Genomic DNA, 16,089 nt, shown 5'->3' on the forward strand with positions numbered 1-16,089 from the left:
TAATTCCCATCTAATAAAATAAATGCAAACAGATGCCAACATGACGCAATCAGTCTGAGTGAGTCTGTGTCGATGAGTGCAGCTCATCTGCGACGCGTCTCTTTGCAACAGGCCTCGACTCCACTGGTTTTTATACAGAAATAGAACTGATGGTTTTATTTTTTTATAAGAATAAAGTTGCCGAGCAAATTTGTCCTGCAAAAACTACATCACTAAATGTGGAGGAATGTCTGATTTCCTGTTTCAGATCTATGAGGTTCTGAATTGACTAGTGTAAGTAGTTTATGTGTGAATGTGTATTTAATGTTAAATTTCTGTTTATGTAGATTTGTGATTTCTGCAAAGCAGTGCAAACATGTAACTTTCATCTTGACCCATTCAGCTACAAATTGGTAGCAGATTCATAGCTGATGTACTTATTTTTATTGTTGTTATTATTATTATTAGTTGTAGTAGTTGCAGTAGTAATATTATTAGTAGTATTATTGCTATGTTGCCGACCAAAGTCACACCTGCTCCTGTGTTTGAAGCAAACATGTCAAAGGCAACAAAACTGGAAGTTTATTGCACAATAATTCTGGTTGTGATTTCATCTCCAACCACAGTTCTTCCTTTAGCATGAGCAGTTTATGTTCTTTTATTCATTACAGGTGGATGTTTAATATTTATAAGAGCTCTTTTAAAATAAAGCATCTACAGTAAATCTATTCATATACACTTCAGATTTTCACCTTAAACCTCTTGTAACATGTTCAGTCTCTGTATCTGTTCGCTGAGTGTTACCATAAAGACAAAGCTGCTTTTCAGTGATTCAGAAATGAAAAATGTTTGATTTTACTTTTCAGAAATGTCCAAGAAATCAGACCTCAGCTAGTTTAAATATTTCAAACCATGTACAAATATAGCCTGGCATCTAGCACCGCACAGACCACCTCAGACTCTGTCAGCACCACGACTAAATGTAAAAAAAAATCCTCATATATTTGAACTTAATGACTTCACTCAGCTTCATTTACCCAGAACTTTAACAGCCACTGACATTTAATCATCAGTGGAGTCCACACAGAAATGAAATTATGTGATGTAAACATGTAATAACACAAGTTTGCATTTTACTCCTAGAAGACATTTTGTCTCATTGGTAGTTTTAATAAATAGTACTTGTTGTTGAAAGCATTATTTTATCCATGCAGAGTCTTTAAACTACAGCTCGTCATGTGATTCAGTAGACACCAGATCTCAGGCTGTACCACTTTCTTCCTTTTTCCACGCTGCAGTGAAATCAAAGGTGCAGCAGGGCAGCTGTGGGCGAGCTGCTCACATGAGTTCAGGAAGAACCAGGAATGATTTCAGGTTCTGAGATTAGAAGCGATGCTGTGAGGTGAACCCTGACACCCAACCCACTGCTGACTTTGACCTTTCCCACGACACACACACACATTTTGCTGTGATAAACACACTCTCTTGATGGCTCTCTGTGGGAGAGTTAGTTCACATGACCACCGGGGTGCTGCTCCACCTGACCGAACTAAAGGGTCAAATAAATGTCTGTGACCGAGCTAAAGGGCCAACAGATCGGCCGTGTCATCGGTCAATCATGTGTGTGCACGTGAGTGAGCGTGTGATGTTTCTATGCTCTTCTTCTCAAATTATTAATGGAAGCGAGCTGCTGCAGAGTAACCGCCTTTTAATTCACTCTGACTTCTGACATACTGAAATAACAGTGCGTGTTATTGGACATCAACAGAAAAATGTAAGATGTAACTGTGGATTTTACAAAAACTGCTCCTTTAGTGCCTGAACAGGTCACATGAGATTAAACAAAGATATAAAACAAGACACATATGTGATTTCCTATTTGCTATTTTTAACTTGTTCTTTAAAGGTGGGCTGTGTAAAGTGTTCCTTTATTGTCATTTTCAACTCAAATTTATTTTAAAAAGATCTAGTTGGTTGTTGGCTTCATGGACAAAAGCAGCCTGTATAACATGGGCGCATGAACACTACGTATCGAACACATTTTCACACTTGTATTAAAAACTGTCAGCACGCCTACATCACTGAGGGCCATGTGCATATGAGTGAACGGGACCTTTAACTTTCAGCAGCTGGAGTTCTGGAGCCCTGCTACGTCCTCTGATGTTATTTCTATATCACATTATCTCATTAAACAATAATATAAGGTTCAATTTTGTTTGTTCCTGTAATGTTCTAACCATCTTCACCACTACCTCCCAGTGTGATCAACACTACACACTCCTGTGCATACAGCAGCGAGCACGCCAAACACTCATGCAATTAAAGAACAACTTCACAGACAGTATGATCGGTTTAGTTCAGGACATGTGAGCAAAGGTGACACAAATGTGTGTTTTCTTTTACATAAAACAAATAACTGATTTTAACAGAGGCCACATTTTCACAGGTAAATACAACAGAATACAATCCCAACATATTCACTACTTATTGAGAAATACAGTTTTATAACTTATAACTTTTACAGTTTTAGAAATTGTCAAATTTCCATTCATGTGAAAACTATGTAGAAACCCACAAAAACAAGTACATGAAAATGCTTTTTCGTTCGTTTGTTAACGTTTGAAACTGTCTGTCAGGGAGCGAAACAGAAGAAAAACACGAGGACATTTGCAGTCAGCACAGGTATCGAATAAAGGCAAACACACCTGAGGTCTGAGAACCAACAACAACAAAAGAGAACTCAGGAAGAGCAACCCTGCAGCAGGCAGCACAATGCGGCAAATCCCACTAGAGGGCGCCAGAGAACAACCAATAAAGTAGCATCATACTCATAATCAACACAACTCTTAATAGCCATACATGTAGTTTCTACACAGCAGAGTAACAAACTAACTGAACTGAATTTACACTCAGCACAAAGATAAACAACTAGAAATATTCTAACAGTGTTTTAAGGTTTTTATGTGAAGCAGCTTTGCAGATAAACTCGAGTCCACTCCGCCTCCACCTCCGACCGAGAGCCGCCAGTCTCCGGTGGCGTACAGGTGCTCTAGGAAAAGTGTGTGCACCTGCTGTAAAAGTGTGTAAAATATGTCATAAAAACGTTTTTGTTCGTATGTTACACTTCAAATATCTGAAGAGTCATTTTTTGTATGCTTTTTTAATAAAGCTTTGTCCATTGTACATGTCATGTGTTTTATTCTTTGGCCTTCGGAAACTGTAATAATTCATTTTGATACATAAAATATTTAAACTTTTTTGAGTATTTGAATAAAAAGATTTATCAAAAATCTTAAGCACTGATGAGCACAGACGGCTGAGAAGTGTTTGATGAAAAACGTTTTTCTTTTGTGACGCTGGATTTTCAGGTTCTGAGGAACCAAATGTGTAAAAACAAAATGAATAAATAATGAATTATATTAATAAATAAAGGAGGCTAAATAGCAAGCAGTGCTAATGCGGAACTGTGTTAGTTTGCTGTTTCAATGAAAGCAGAAGGATAAATTTTAAAATACACCTTTGCCATCCTGTGATCTCATTTGGGAGAAAGAAGAAACTTTATGTTAGACTCTGTGTTAAATCAGGTCTCAGCTCTACTCTGTTTCGGTCATACAAACGGAGTTTTTAGTGTTGCAATGTTACATTTAAAATTCTAACCTTGATAAAGTAAAGAGTTCAGAAATATTTGTAAAAGCACTAATGGTATTTTTCTTAAAATGCAGTATTTAGAATTAACAGGTGTAATAAAATTAGTGACAGTAATAATTCTTTAATCATTCTGAATGAGAGAACTGCAATAATGTTATTAATAGGAAGTCGGTGGGGTCAACATGGACAGGACGATAGTTAAAAACAGGATGTTGTGATCTCAGCAGGAGCCGAGAGGGAGGAAGTAGAGTTTGTATCGGGCCTTTCTTTTTTGTTTGTCTGCATGATATTTATGAATCTTTACAGAAACAGATTTGCAATAAATACACTGCAATCAAAACATGACTTTTTTCTGCCATACTGCTTCTTTTTATTTCAACTTTATCACTTTTAGCGGTCCTTAAGTTTACTGCAGATCACCTCACGCTGTCAGTCTGAAACACACAGTCGCTGTTTTATGGTAAACCCAGTATCTCTGTTCAGTGACGCGAACAGACACACACTGTGTACGCTGTGACTGCTGCTGCCGAACAAAGCTGCATCATAATGTTAATATCACAGAATCATCTGTATTTTTTATTAGTTTCTGAGTTTATGATCTCTCTCTTAGACACCCACACACACTCACACAAACGATTTTGGGAAATTGGGAACTGCTCATAAAGATAACGAACCTTTTTTTCTTTTTTTAAAAAACGTGTTTATTTCTGCTGCAGTTAGACATTTTAATATGCCAGTGTAACTGTCACTGTTATTACATATTTAGGCTAAAATGCTGATGCTGTGACAGTTTACTCCGGAAGTGCAGTTATGACCCGCTGCATTCGCACACTAGAAACCGAAAGTGTTCAAAACTGCGTCAGTGCGCTGAGAGGAGTGGCTCAGAGTTCCGTTATTTTCGAGAGATACTGTATTTCATCCTCGGAAGAATTCTGCAGACATGGCGCTTCTATCACTCCTGTTTATGAGCTCCTGTTTCCTGACTTTGTCCGGACTGACGTTTGGTGATCAATCGGGTAAGAAAATCGTTCATTTATTATTTATTTACTGATCATAGGCGCACGCGCAGTTATGGAACAATGGAGTGTTTGTGAACACGCAGTAGTGTGGGGCCTTAAGGCTGTTCAGGCTGATGGTTTCGTGGGTGGATGCCTGCACCATCCGTACCAGTCACTTTAGCTTTTAACGCAATTCTGTCAACGTAATAAAACATGAAATACAGAAAAGATGTACAAAATCAAAATATTAACAGACTGAGCAAACTTACTAATAACCACATTTGTAAGTTACTAATTTGACTTTAGATCAGTGGTATACACCCTCACAGTGCCAATATGAAGTCAGTATGATACTGTATTTCAAAGTAAAAGCCTTCGGAAATGTAATATATAGACATATATTCAGTGAGCTCTTTAAAATCACACCTGTGGTTCACTGGGAGACATGAACACATTTTGTCTTGGCATGGCTGCAGTAAGTTGTCTTATTTCAGGAGTCTTTGTATTTAATGATTTCATTCACACCACGTGTTCATCACGTTCAGCTTTACCTAAAGATGGCTTTTATTTTGAAACAGGAGCTCAGTTTCTCTTACCGTAATACCTTGCATACACACAAAAAGGAAACAAAGTGGGGTTCGCTTGTCTGCGTTTCTGGAAATGAGGACTGTAAAATACAGAGTCAGCATAGATTATTGTGCATTATCTTAAACAAAAACATGATCATGATTATTTATGGTCATTTATTAGAGAAATTCAGTTTCATTTGGAGATGTCTTTAACTTTAGGTGTGGCCTCATCGACAGCGGTCTGTGCGCTGCTTCCTGAAACACAGATCCTTTTTCTTTCCTGTTGAGACACCAACTGTCTAACGTTTGCTTCTGAAAATGAAATTTAAGTGTGTGTCCGCTACATGAAGCTTTAAAGACACTATAGCTTTACGTTATACTGACCAACAAAATGAAAACTCAAGACTCACGAAAACTGAAAGAGCTAGCACACACACACACACACAGCTCTTGTTTTTTTCCCTCTCAGGCTGTAGGTAATAATTACAATCTGGAATATTAGCTCGCTCACATTAGCAGCTGCATTCTCACAGATGTGGTGCACATGGCTCTGATAAAGAGAAGTTAAAAATAGAAACAAGAAAATACATGAAAATCTCTCTGTGTGCACTTTTGGCAGGTACACAGATATTTTAACTATGTTCAAATGTCTGTGCAGAAGCTGATTAAAAACCTGAAACACTACAGTTGTGTTTGCTTTAAAAATAAAATCCCAGTTTTATTCCTAAGGAGCAGAACGGGACTCAGCATGAGGACTGAGTGAAGAGTTATAAAGTTTTTGGAATTTGCATTGTTTCAGATATTTAGTCAACTTACAGACAGAAGAACACAGCTCTGCAACACCACTGACCAGTGAGAGACAATTAATGGGAACCAAAGATCAGAAATTTATTTTTGACTCCTACAATTTATAATAATGTGCATTACGTGGCAAACAGCAAAAGACAGCAGCATTTACATGTGTAAGGCAACTCAATTTTATGCATATTTTGTAACTGTAAGTGTAACACCCCTTTCTAAACTTGGGATACAGATTTGAATGTTGTGCTGGGCCAACAGCTAAGGTTTGACTGCTGGAGCAAATTGAGTGAATAATGAAACGCTCAGAGAACTTGATTTTAACTTCACAAAAGAATAATGTCATATACATACAATGGAAACAACATCATTACATGAAAGGAAAAATTGGGACCAAAATCATGAAAAATAATAAACAAACCACACCCCAGGGGATTTGGCTCAGTCTCTCGTGTCAGGCCACACCTTGCAGTGGGAGTCCAGCAATGAGGCCCCTCCTTGCAGGATGTGCAAAGGAGCAGTGAGGTGCAATTCTGTCCAACCACTTAAGTAGACTTTGTACAGTTCAAGGCTCGTCCAAAGAATTTAACTTTCTTCTCAAAACAATCATCTCAAGGAATCCTGGAGGGTGGCTCGCCATCTTTGGACTTTTCTTCAGTGAACTGTACACCCAAAATACCTGACCTGTATAACACAGTCAGAGTAACATTCAGGAACCTACATTTAGACATTCATACAAAAACAAACAAACAAACAAAACATATCCCCTTTTCTGTAAACTGCATTTACTTCACAATGAACACAATGAGGAGTTGACACAGGAACATACAGTCTCTACAGCATACACATAACCTGCAGTATTTGCATACAGCGTTATAGGAAGCTAACAAAATGTAATGTAATCAAGCTCACAGGTGTCGAATAAATGGGCAAAGAAATAAATGGATAATTTATTTATTACATAAATTAAACATACGTCCTCCCATTTATTCCCATCCATCCATCTTCATCCGCTTTATCCGGGGCCGGGTCGCGGGGGCAGCAGCCTAAGCAGAGAAGCCCAGACCTCCCTCTCCCCAGCCACCTCCTCCAGCTTATCTGGGGAACACCAAATGCGTTCCCAGGCCAGCCGAGAGATATAATCTCTCCAGCGTGTCCTGGGTCTGCCCTGGGCCTCCCCGGTGGGACATGCCCGAACACCAACCCCAGGAGGCGCCCAGGAGGCATCCTTGTCAGATGCCCGAACCACCTCAGCTGGCTCCTTTCGATGTGGAGGAGCAGCGGCTCTACTCTGAGCCCCTCCCGGATGGCCAAACTTCTCACCCTATCTCTAAGGGAGAGGCCAGCCACCCTTCAGAGGAAGCTCATTTCCGCCGCTTGTATCCGCGATCTCGTTCTTTCGGTCACTACCCACAGCTCGTGGCCATAGGTGAGGGTAGAGACGTAGATCGACCGGTAAATTGAGAGCTTCGCTTTTACACTCAGCTCCCTCTTCACCATGACTGACTGGTGCAGCGTCCGCATCACTGCAGCCGCACCAAACCGTCTGTCGATCTCCCGCTCCCTTCTCCCATCACTCGTGAACAAGACCCCGAGATACTTGAACTCCTCCCCATTTATCCCCAGACAAGATTTTCAATACATCCTACTGAATATCCCAGCTGTACATGAGACCTAATCAATCAAAAGGTGTGGAAAGAAATAACACTGCAAACTGTCACACCCTGTTTAGAGACACTGCAATCAATTTACCTGTGCACGCACTGCAAACAATTAGGGTCTCAGCACAGCTGGGAATGAGCGCTATGCCTGACCTGCAATCTGGGTTATAGAGGGAAGTGGCACAAACAAATAAACAAAAATACAAGAGAGGAAGAGGTTAGTCCGCCCTTACAAGACTCCCCCCCAATCATTAACCACCTTTACGGCTTGACGGACTAACCAAAACAGAATTACAAAAAACAAAAAAGGGACAGCAAAGACAGCATGACAATAGCTGCAAAAAATAATAAATTTATAATAATAAACTATAAAAAAAATAAAAATAAAATCACGATCCAATATACCTCCAATATTGATTGGTTTCCACCCCCCGCGCAATCTAGAGCTCAATCAGTTCCTATATTAAAATTTGTCACACTAAAAAGAGTCCAACACCACACATTAAAAAATAAGAACCTATAATAATAAATCATCCAAGAACAGCAAAAGTATCTTACCAGGCAATACACTAGGGTGAGTTAATCATCTCTGGACTGCCCCACAGAAGAACGCTGGCCTCGCCTCACACACCCACTAACTTTTCAAAGCTTCTCGGCCAATCACCTGGCTGAGGGCAGCAAACTGCCAGGTGACACTTGTTACACTAATATAAAGTTTAATCTTCACAATCGGCTATCGCGGCTAGCATATCATCGTTGATGGCTTAACTTCACAATATTTTTGTTCACAACAAGTTAACTGACCCAGAAGAATCAAAGCAATAACAAAACTCTTCTCCAGTTAACAGCAGTTGGCAGACAGTTTGTTTCCTCCGTACAATCCGAATGAAGAAAAGCAACCACGTTTGCCACTTGGAAGACTGGACCTTTTTTCCTCTCCCCTCTTTTTTCCTGATCACTGGAGCTGCTTCCCAGTGATCGCAAGGAGGTGGTGCTTCCCCCCTGTATACTTCAAAGACGATCTGGACATCACAAGCTCCTGCTATTCAATTACCTCTCAACAAAATAATTTTACTATATAAAATTTGATAATGAAAGTAACATTCCAACTTCACTCATAATCAGTGTAGGGACTAACGCGTTATTAAGTAACGTGTTACAGTAACTACATTATTATTGTGGTAACGAGCACGGTAACTAGTTATTATGCCAAAATCAGGACCGCGTTAATCGTTACTGGGATTTAGATAGGCTCGTTATTCGTTACTTTGTGTGGTGGCAAGTGGTGGAGGCCAGCAGGTGGATGAGGGAAAGGGGAGGCAGGAGGAGCAGAGACTCGAGGCGGCCGCCAGTCCGAGTGTCAGGTGAACTGAACTTCAGGTAAGAAGTTATGACCTGCAGTCTATCGGAGTCAGATATAAACCAAGTTTAGGTGGAGTTTATTTTTGTTGTGCTGACTTTTTCGTACTGCGTAGTAGCTAGTATGACGGAGTTTCTATACAGCTGGGTGGGTGCTATGATGTTAATGATGTTGAACTTTATTTTGTCCATAAGGTTAATTATTATGATGCCAACCGTCCCCTAAAAAACGGAATTGTCTCGTATTCAGAGAAAATATTACGCGTTTCGTATTGAGCTGAAAAGGAACGCAGTTTGTCCCGGACTTCAGCTACAATGAAAAAGACACAAAGCTGGATTTATTCTGTGTCTTTGCTGCACAGCTGCCTCTTCTTCTCTCATTCTCTCCCCTCCCTCTCCTGTTGCTACTTCAGTCATGAAACTGATCAATGATCAGCTGATCGGCTTTTCTCTCTTGTTTGTTTATCGCCCACTTTGCGCCAGAAAGAGGAAACCAGCGGATGTCGCGCTAAACAACAGCAGCACGTTTAAGCTTAAACAGCTGTTGTTAGAATTTATTTAATATTAATTTCTAGTATCAGCTGATGTTTGATGGAGCCACAGCTGTAAAAGCTGCTGGTCATGATATCGATTTGGTTATCTGGTGAGAGGGAAACATGAAGATGAAACCAGGAGATGTCCTTACTGAATCATCAGAGCTGAACAGGTGATGGAGAAACAGGTTTACCTTTTAGGTGACATGAATGAGTTGAAGGAAGTTATGAACTGTTTCTGAGAGACAAATAACACCAGGATCCTTTTCTAAGTAGCTGACAGCTGGTAACTGTGCAGGGGCGGGTCTAGCAAAGTTTTGCCAGGGGGCCAGGTAGGGCATTAACAGGGAGAGGGGGGCGCAAAGAAGTACTTTTCTTTATTATTCTCATTTAAAATGTCTCGCTTTTAAAAAATAATTATCTGAATCTTACAAAAAACGATTGATAGATTGATACATATATACCATCAGAACAGTGTACATCACTGTCACAACAGCGTTTGTTTTCATTCAAAGGCTTTATGATTTTTCCTATAATGGTGGGCCGGTCTCTTGTCAAAATGCCCGGGCCGATTTTTTTGTCCCAGTCCAGCCCTGGATGCAGCTCTTCTGCAGTCTGGTGTTACCAACATCTTCCTATTCGGAAGGCAGAATTTCCGAGTTCTGAGTACAATCAAAAGCACCACGACTGCAGTTTTCGTGTTGGATGTAAAAAGCGCACATGACGCTGTGACGTAGGCTAGAATCATGGCGGCGGTCAACGACGGTCCAGGCGTGGGATTTCTCTCGTGGAAATATGCACGTTATTTTTTCCTTTCTGTTGGTAGGTGGCACAGTGCACTTGTGGCAAGTAAGCAAGCTAGGAGACTGGCAGTCTGGCTGGGTATCCAGTTACGGAAGCAACACATTAACAAGAGAAATTTGAGTAAAACAAAAGTTACTTTCCCTAGTAATTAGTTACTTTGAAAATAACGAGTAACTTGAAGTAACTGAGTTACTTTTGATAGAAATAACTAGTAATGTAACTAAGTTACTAATTTAAAGTAACTTACCCAACACTGCTCATAATATACTGAGACCGTTGGTAACTCTCTAGGGTTACATAAGCTGTATAAACTTGAATGCTTATTGGATTTAAGCATATTGGGTGATGTGTATTTGTGTAATGAGAGAGGCTGTGGCCAAAGGGAATCACCACACTATATTAAGGTGTGCATAATTATGAAGCAGCTTTGTTTCCTCGGGTAAAATGGGCCAAAAAAGAAATTTAACTGACTCTGAATGGTCAAAACCTTCAAGTCTTTCAGAGGGGTGCAGCACTCATGGAATTGCTAAGATGTTGGGATGTGATCACAGAGTCATGAAGAGTTTTATTTCAAACCAAAATGCCAAAGATCTGATAAGAATCAAACATGAAGCTGCTGGGAAGCCGCTGTCCTCCAGCGCTGTCATACTCCAGAACTACAGCTTTCCTGGAGTAACCTGATGTACGAGGTGTTCGGTGCTCAGAGTCACGGACAAGCTATGGAAGGTTGAAACCCGACCACCACTGAACAATACACATGCAGTAAATTGAAACATCAAAATATGTGAAAACAGATTCTTTTCAAAGGTTTTAATAACTGGTGACAAGAGTGAGTCTTGATTCACCAGATGGATGGACCTGTGGCTGGATCAGTAACAGGTGCAGAGCTCCAGTTAAATCACACAGCAGCAAGGTGGAGGTGGAGGTGGTGTACTGGTATTGGCTGGTGTCACTGAAGATGAGCCAGTTGGACCTTTTTAGGCTGAAGATGGACACAAAGTCAACGCCGAAACTGGCAGTTTTTGAAGAAACTTTGTTCTAGCTGACATACAGGAAAAGATCTGCATCTTTCAAGAAGACATGATTTTCATTCAAGACGATGCATCACATGTATTACAGCACTGCACTGCACAGCTTTCCAGAAAAGACCTGAAAGATGAAAGAGTGACATGGCCCCTTCATCACCTGAACTAAAGCTTGTGGAGAACTTGTGGGTCCTTCTAAAACAGCAGAATTATGTTGAAGTAAAACCGTACACCTCTCTGAAGAGTGTCCAGGAGCTGTTTTCTGTCAGTTGCCTAATAATTATCCACACACACATTCTCATATTTTTTCTTTCTTAAATATTCAGTTTTGACTTAAGTTGATATTATTGGATTGACCAAGAGCTCTGTAGACATTCAACAATAACATTAATCTTCCAACAATAAAATACAAGATGCTTAATAATTGTGCAGACAGTGTGTAGCTAAAAGGTAAAATAAATTATTATAACAGGAAGCTGTGCTGAGGAAATGTGCACTAAAATATAAGGAGTGTGTGTGTGTGAGTGTAACTGAGGCTGGCCTTAACCTTAGAACCTGCTGATTCTGGAGATAGGAGTGGATCCTCTCTCTTTACCTCAGCCTCTACACAAAGAGTTTTACCATAACCAGTCATTTCTAGTCATTAATCTTTCTCCTGTCACCTCTTCTGTGTAACTGTCACTGAAAAGACAGATTGGTGACGGATTACACCGGAAGTGTAGGCTTACTGCTTTTAGAGAACAGAAACTCAGAACTCGATCAGTGCCCTAAGAGGAGTGGCTGCGAGCTCTGTTATATTAGAGAGATACTATTTTTGATCCCCAGCAGATTTCTGCAGACATGGAGCTTCTACCACTTCTGTTTATGTGCTTCCGTTTCATGACTCTGTCGGGACTGACATGTGGTGATCAATCCTATAAGAAAATTGTTCAATAGACTGATCATAGGTGCAGTTATGGAACAATGGAGTGTTTGTGAACACGCAGCAGCGTGGGGCCTTAAGGCTGTTCAGGTGATGGTTTCGCGGGTGGATCCCTGCACCATCCGTACCAGTCACTTTAGCTTTTAACACAGCTGTCCGCATTCTGTTTTGTGTTATGGTAGTATACTGAGTATTACGGTAAACGAAACAAACACCACGAAGTCAACATGATTTTCACCATAATTAATGTTTGAGCTATTTGTTCTTTATTTTTATTATTTTGAAATTTGTTAAAGTTTGTTGTTAGTTTCATATATTTTTGGGTTTATTTACAAGTTTTATTTGTAGGTTAATATTTGTTTCAATGCTTTGTTTGTTTGGTGTTGACCTTGTTAAGTCCTATACCAGTCTCTTTATTTTTTCTATAAATAGACTGGTATAGGACCAGCATGCACTGGGGTGGGCCTATGGTTTTTTACCAGAGCAGGAGAAGCAGCAGGAAGTAACAAAAAATGGATCTTTTTATTGCTTGCCAAACTGGATGAATAAACCATAAAAACGCAACTTTCAAGTTTGGACAGTGGACTTCTTTTGCCACCGTACAAAATATTATCTCAGTGCAGCAGTCGCCTGTGGATTTTTAATTGTGGGATGTTTGGTTGGTCAAACAAAAGGATTTGCCACTACAATTAATATGTGATCTGCCATTAATGATGTAATGAAATAAAAATACATAAAAATACAGACAAGATGTTTAAAAAAATCTAATTATTAACAGATGGAATCAATATATAACAAACTTACAAATAACCACATTTGTAAGTTACTAATTTGACTTTAGATTAGCAACATTCACCCTCACAGTGCCAATATCAAGTCAGTATGATACTGTATTTCAAAGTAAAAGCCTTTGGAAATGTAATATGTAGACATACAGTTAAGCCCAAAATTATTCATACCCCTGGCAAATTTTGACTTAAAGTTACTTTTATTCAACTAGCAAGTTATTTTTTGACTGGAAATGACACAGGCGTCTCACAAAAGATAATAAGATGATGTACAAGACGCATCATTGTGGAAAAAATATTTCTCAGCTTTTATTTACATTTGAGCAAAAAGTATCATGTCCAGAATTATTCATACCCTTTACAAACTGTCACAGTCTCTGGGAAAATCCAAAGTTCCATACCATTCCAAATAGTCAAAGCTGTTCTAAAGCATCCTAATTACCCTGATTAATTGGAAATAGCTGTTTTAATCAACTCAACAGGTGAAAAACAGCAGCTCTCTGCAGGTGGTCTGTGGACATTCATGGCTAAGACAAAGGAACTCAGTGAGGACCTGCAGCTGTGCATTGTGGCTGCTCACAAGTGAGGAATGGGCTACAAGGCCATATCCAAATGTTTTCAAGTTCCAGTGGCCACAGTGCAAAGTATTATTAAAAATACAAGATGTTCCGCACTGTGGAAAATCTCAGAGGACGTTGTCGGAAGCCAAAAGTGACACCTGTGCTGGCCAGGAGAATAGTGAGAGAGGTGAAAAAGAATCCAAGGATCACCACCAAGGCCATTCTGGTGAATCTGGGCTCTGCTGGTGGCAATGTCTCAAGCCAGACAGTCCAATGGACACTGTTGGGTTCCACGGATGCAGACCAAGGAAAACGCCACTTCTCCAGTCACTTCTAAGGCATGCAAAAGCTCATTTGGCCTTTGCAAATGCTCATCTGGACAAAGAAGAAGGTTTCTGGTCTTCAGTGTTATGGTCAGATGAAACAAAAATTGAATTATTTGGTCACAATGATGTTGGCATCATTGTGATCATTTGGTATAAAATGGAGAAGCCTTCAACCCAAAGAACACCATCCCCACTGTCAAACATGGTGGTGGGAACCTAATGCTTTGGGGGTGTTTTTTAGCCAATGGACCAGGGAACCTAATCACAGTAAACAGCACCATGAAAAAAGAGCAATACATGAAGATTCTCAACAACAACATCAGGCAGTCTGCAGAAAAACTTGGCCTTGGGAACCAGTGGACATTTTAGCATGACAATAACCCAAAACATACAGCAAACATGGTGAAGAAATGGTTAGCAGACAACACCAGTAACGTTTTGCAGTGGCCTAGCCAGAGTCCTGACTTGAATCCAATTGAGAATCTGTGGAGGGAGCTAAAGATCAGGGTGATGGCAAGAAGACCCTCCAACCTGAAAGATTTGGAGCTCATTGCTAAAGATGAATGGGCAAAATGCCTGTGGAGACATGCAGAAAGCTGGTCTGCAATTATAGGAAGCGTTTGATTGCTGTAATAGCCAATAAAGGCTTTTTTTCTATTGATTATTGAGAAGGGTATGAATAATTCTGGACATGATACTTTTGCTAAAATATAAATAAAACCTGAGAAATATTTTTTTTCCACAATGATGCCTCTTGTACATCGTCTTATTATCTTTGGGGAGACACCTGTGTCATTTCTGCTCAAAAAGAACTAGCTTGTTGAACAAAAGTAACTTTAAGTCAATATTTGGCAGGGGTATGAATAATTATGGGCTTAACTGTATATATTCAGTGAGCTCTTTAAAATTACACCTGTGGTTCACTGGGAAACATGAACACACTTTTTTGGCTTTTTTCTTTGGCTGCAATAAGGTTTGTTCTTTCAGGAGTTTTTGTATTTCATGATTTGTTGTAGCATTCATGACAGACCATGTGTTCATCTCATTCACCTTCACCTAAAGATCATTTGAATTTTGAAACAGGAGCTTAGTTTCTCTTAATGTAATACCTTGCATACACACAAAACAGAAAAGATAGTGGGGTTCGCTTGACGCTTGACTGCGTTTCTGGAAATGAGGCCTGTAAAACACAGAGTCAGCATAGATTAATGTGCATGGCCTTTGTAGTATTTCAGCCGGACTTTATTGAGACGATGCACTCAGTGATCATAACGGATGGACCATGGTGGGGTATTCCAACCCATTTATTCACAAGTTACCATAGACCAGTGGTTCTTAACCTGGGTTCGATCGAACCCTAGGGGTCGGTGAATCGGTCTCAGGGGTTTGGCAGAGCCTCTGCCGTGACATGCACGGCTCATTTTGTGCTCCAGTAAAAAACATATCTATGTCTTGAATTTGAAAAAAATCATATTTTATTTTTCACTAAAGAGGGGTTCAGTGAAAGCGCATATGAAACTCGTGGGGTTCGGTACCTCCAACAAGGTTAAGAACCACTGCCATAGACACATCGTAAGAGCTGTAATCATAACATAAAACAAAATAAACATTCACTTGATATAACTACGTTTCCCTTATGCTAAATAATTCATAGAAAATGCACAGGAGGTGCCAGCATCAGCCTGCTTGAGCACTCAGAAAAATGTTAACAATCAAGTAATAAATTTACAGACTGTCTGAAATGTAAACAACAAGAACAATACACAAACATACCTGTTCGCCTTCCAGCTTGATGCTAATTTAAAGATGGATGGAAAACAATAACTTTCTCATTAACTTTTTCTGGTGAGCAAACAGTAGCAGTTCGATCTTCCTTCCCGTAAGTTGCTCGTTCCGAATTTCAAAATAAGGGTCTAATAAACATTATAAGGTATAATTCTTTCAGGGATTTAAGTATCTGAAAAATATCAAATAGAACAATCTGGGTCATTTACAATCTTAAACAAAAACATGATCAGGATTATTTATGGTCATTTATTAGAGAAACTCATAGTTTCATTTGGAGATGTCTTTAACTTTAGGTGTGGCCTCATCTGTGCGCTGCTTCCTGAAACGCAGA

General features: G+C 39.7%; 1 protein-coding gene across 1 annotated transcript in view; it reads left to right on the forward strand.

Annotated features, from left to right (window-relative positions):
• Positions 1-4,472: 4,472 nt before the first annotated feature.
• The window catches only part of LOC116314354 (V-set domain-containing T-cell activation inhibitor 1-like), a 69,918-nt gene continuing 58,301 nt past the window's right edge, over positions 4,473-16,089 (forward strand). The window contains exon 1 of the mRNA XM_039612584.1: positions 4,473-4,643. Coding sequence (XP_039468518.1) covers positions 4,568-4,643 — 76 coding nt within the window. The 5' untranslated portion in view covers positions 4,473-4,567. The remainder of the gene's footprint in view (positions 4,644-16,089) is intronic.

This window comes from Oreochromis aureus, linkage group 5 (genome assembly GCF_013358895.1).
Source record: "Oreochromis aureus strain Israel breed Guangdong linkage group 5, ZZ_aureus, whole genome shotgun sequence".
Lineage (NCBI taxonomy): Eukaryota > Metazoa > Chordata > Actinopteri > Cichliformes > Cichlidae > Oreochromis > Oreochromis aureus.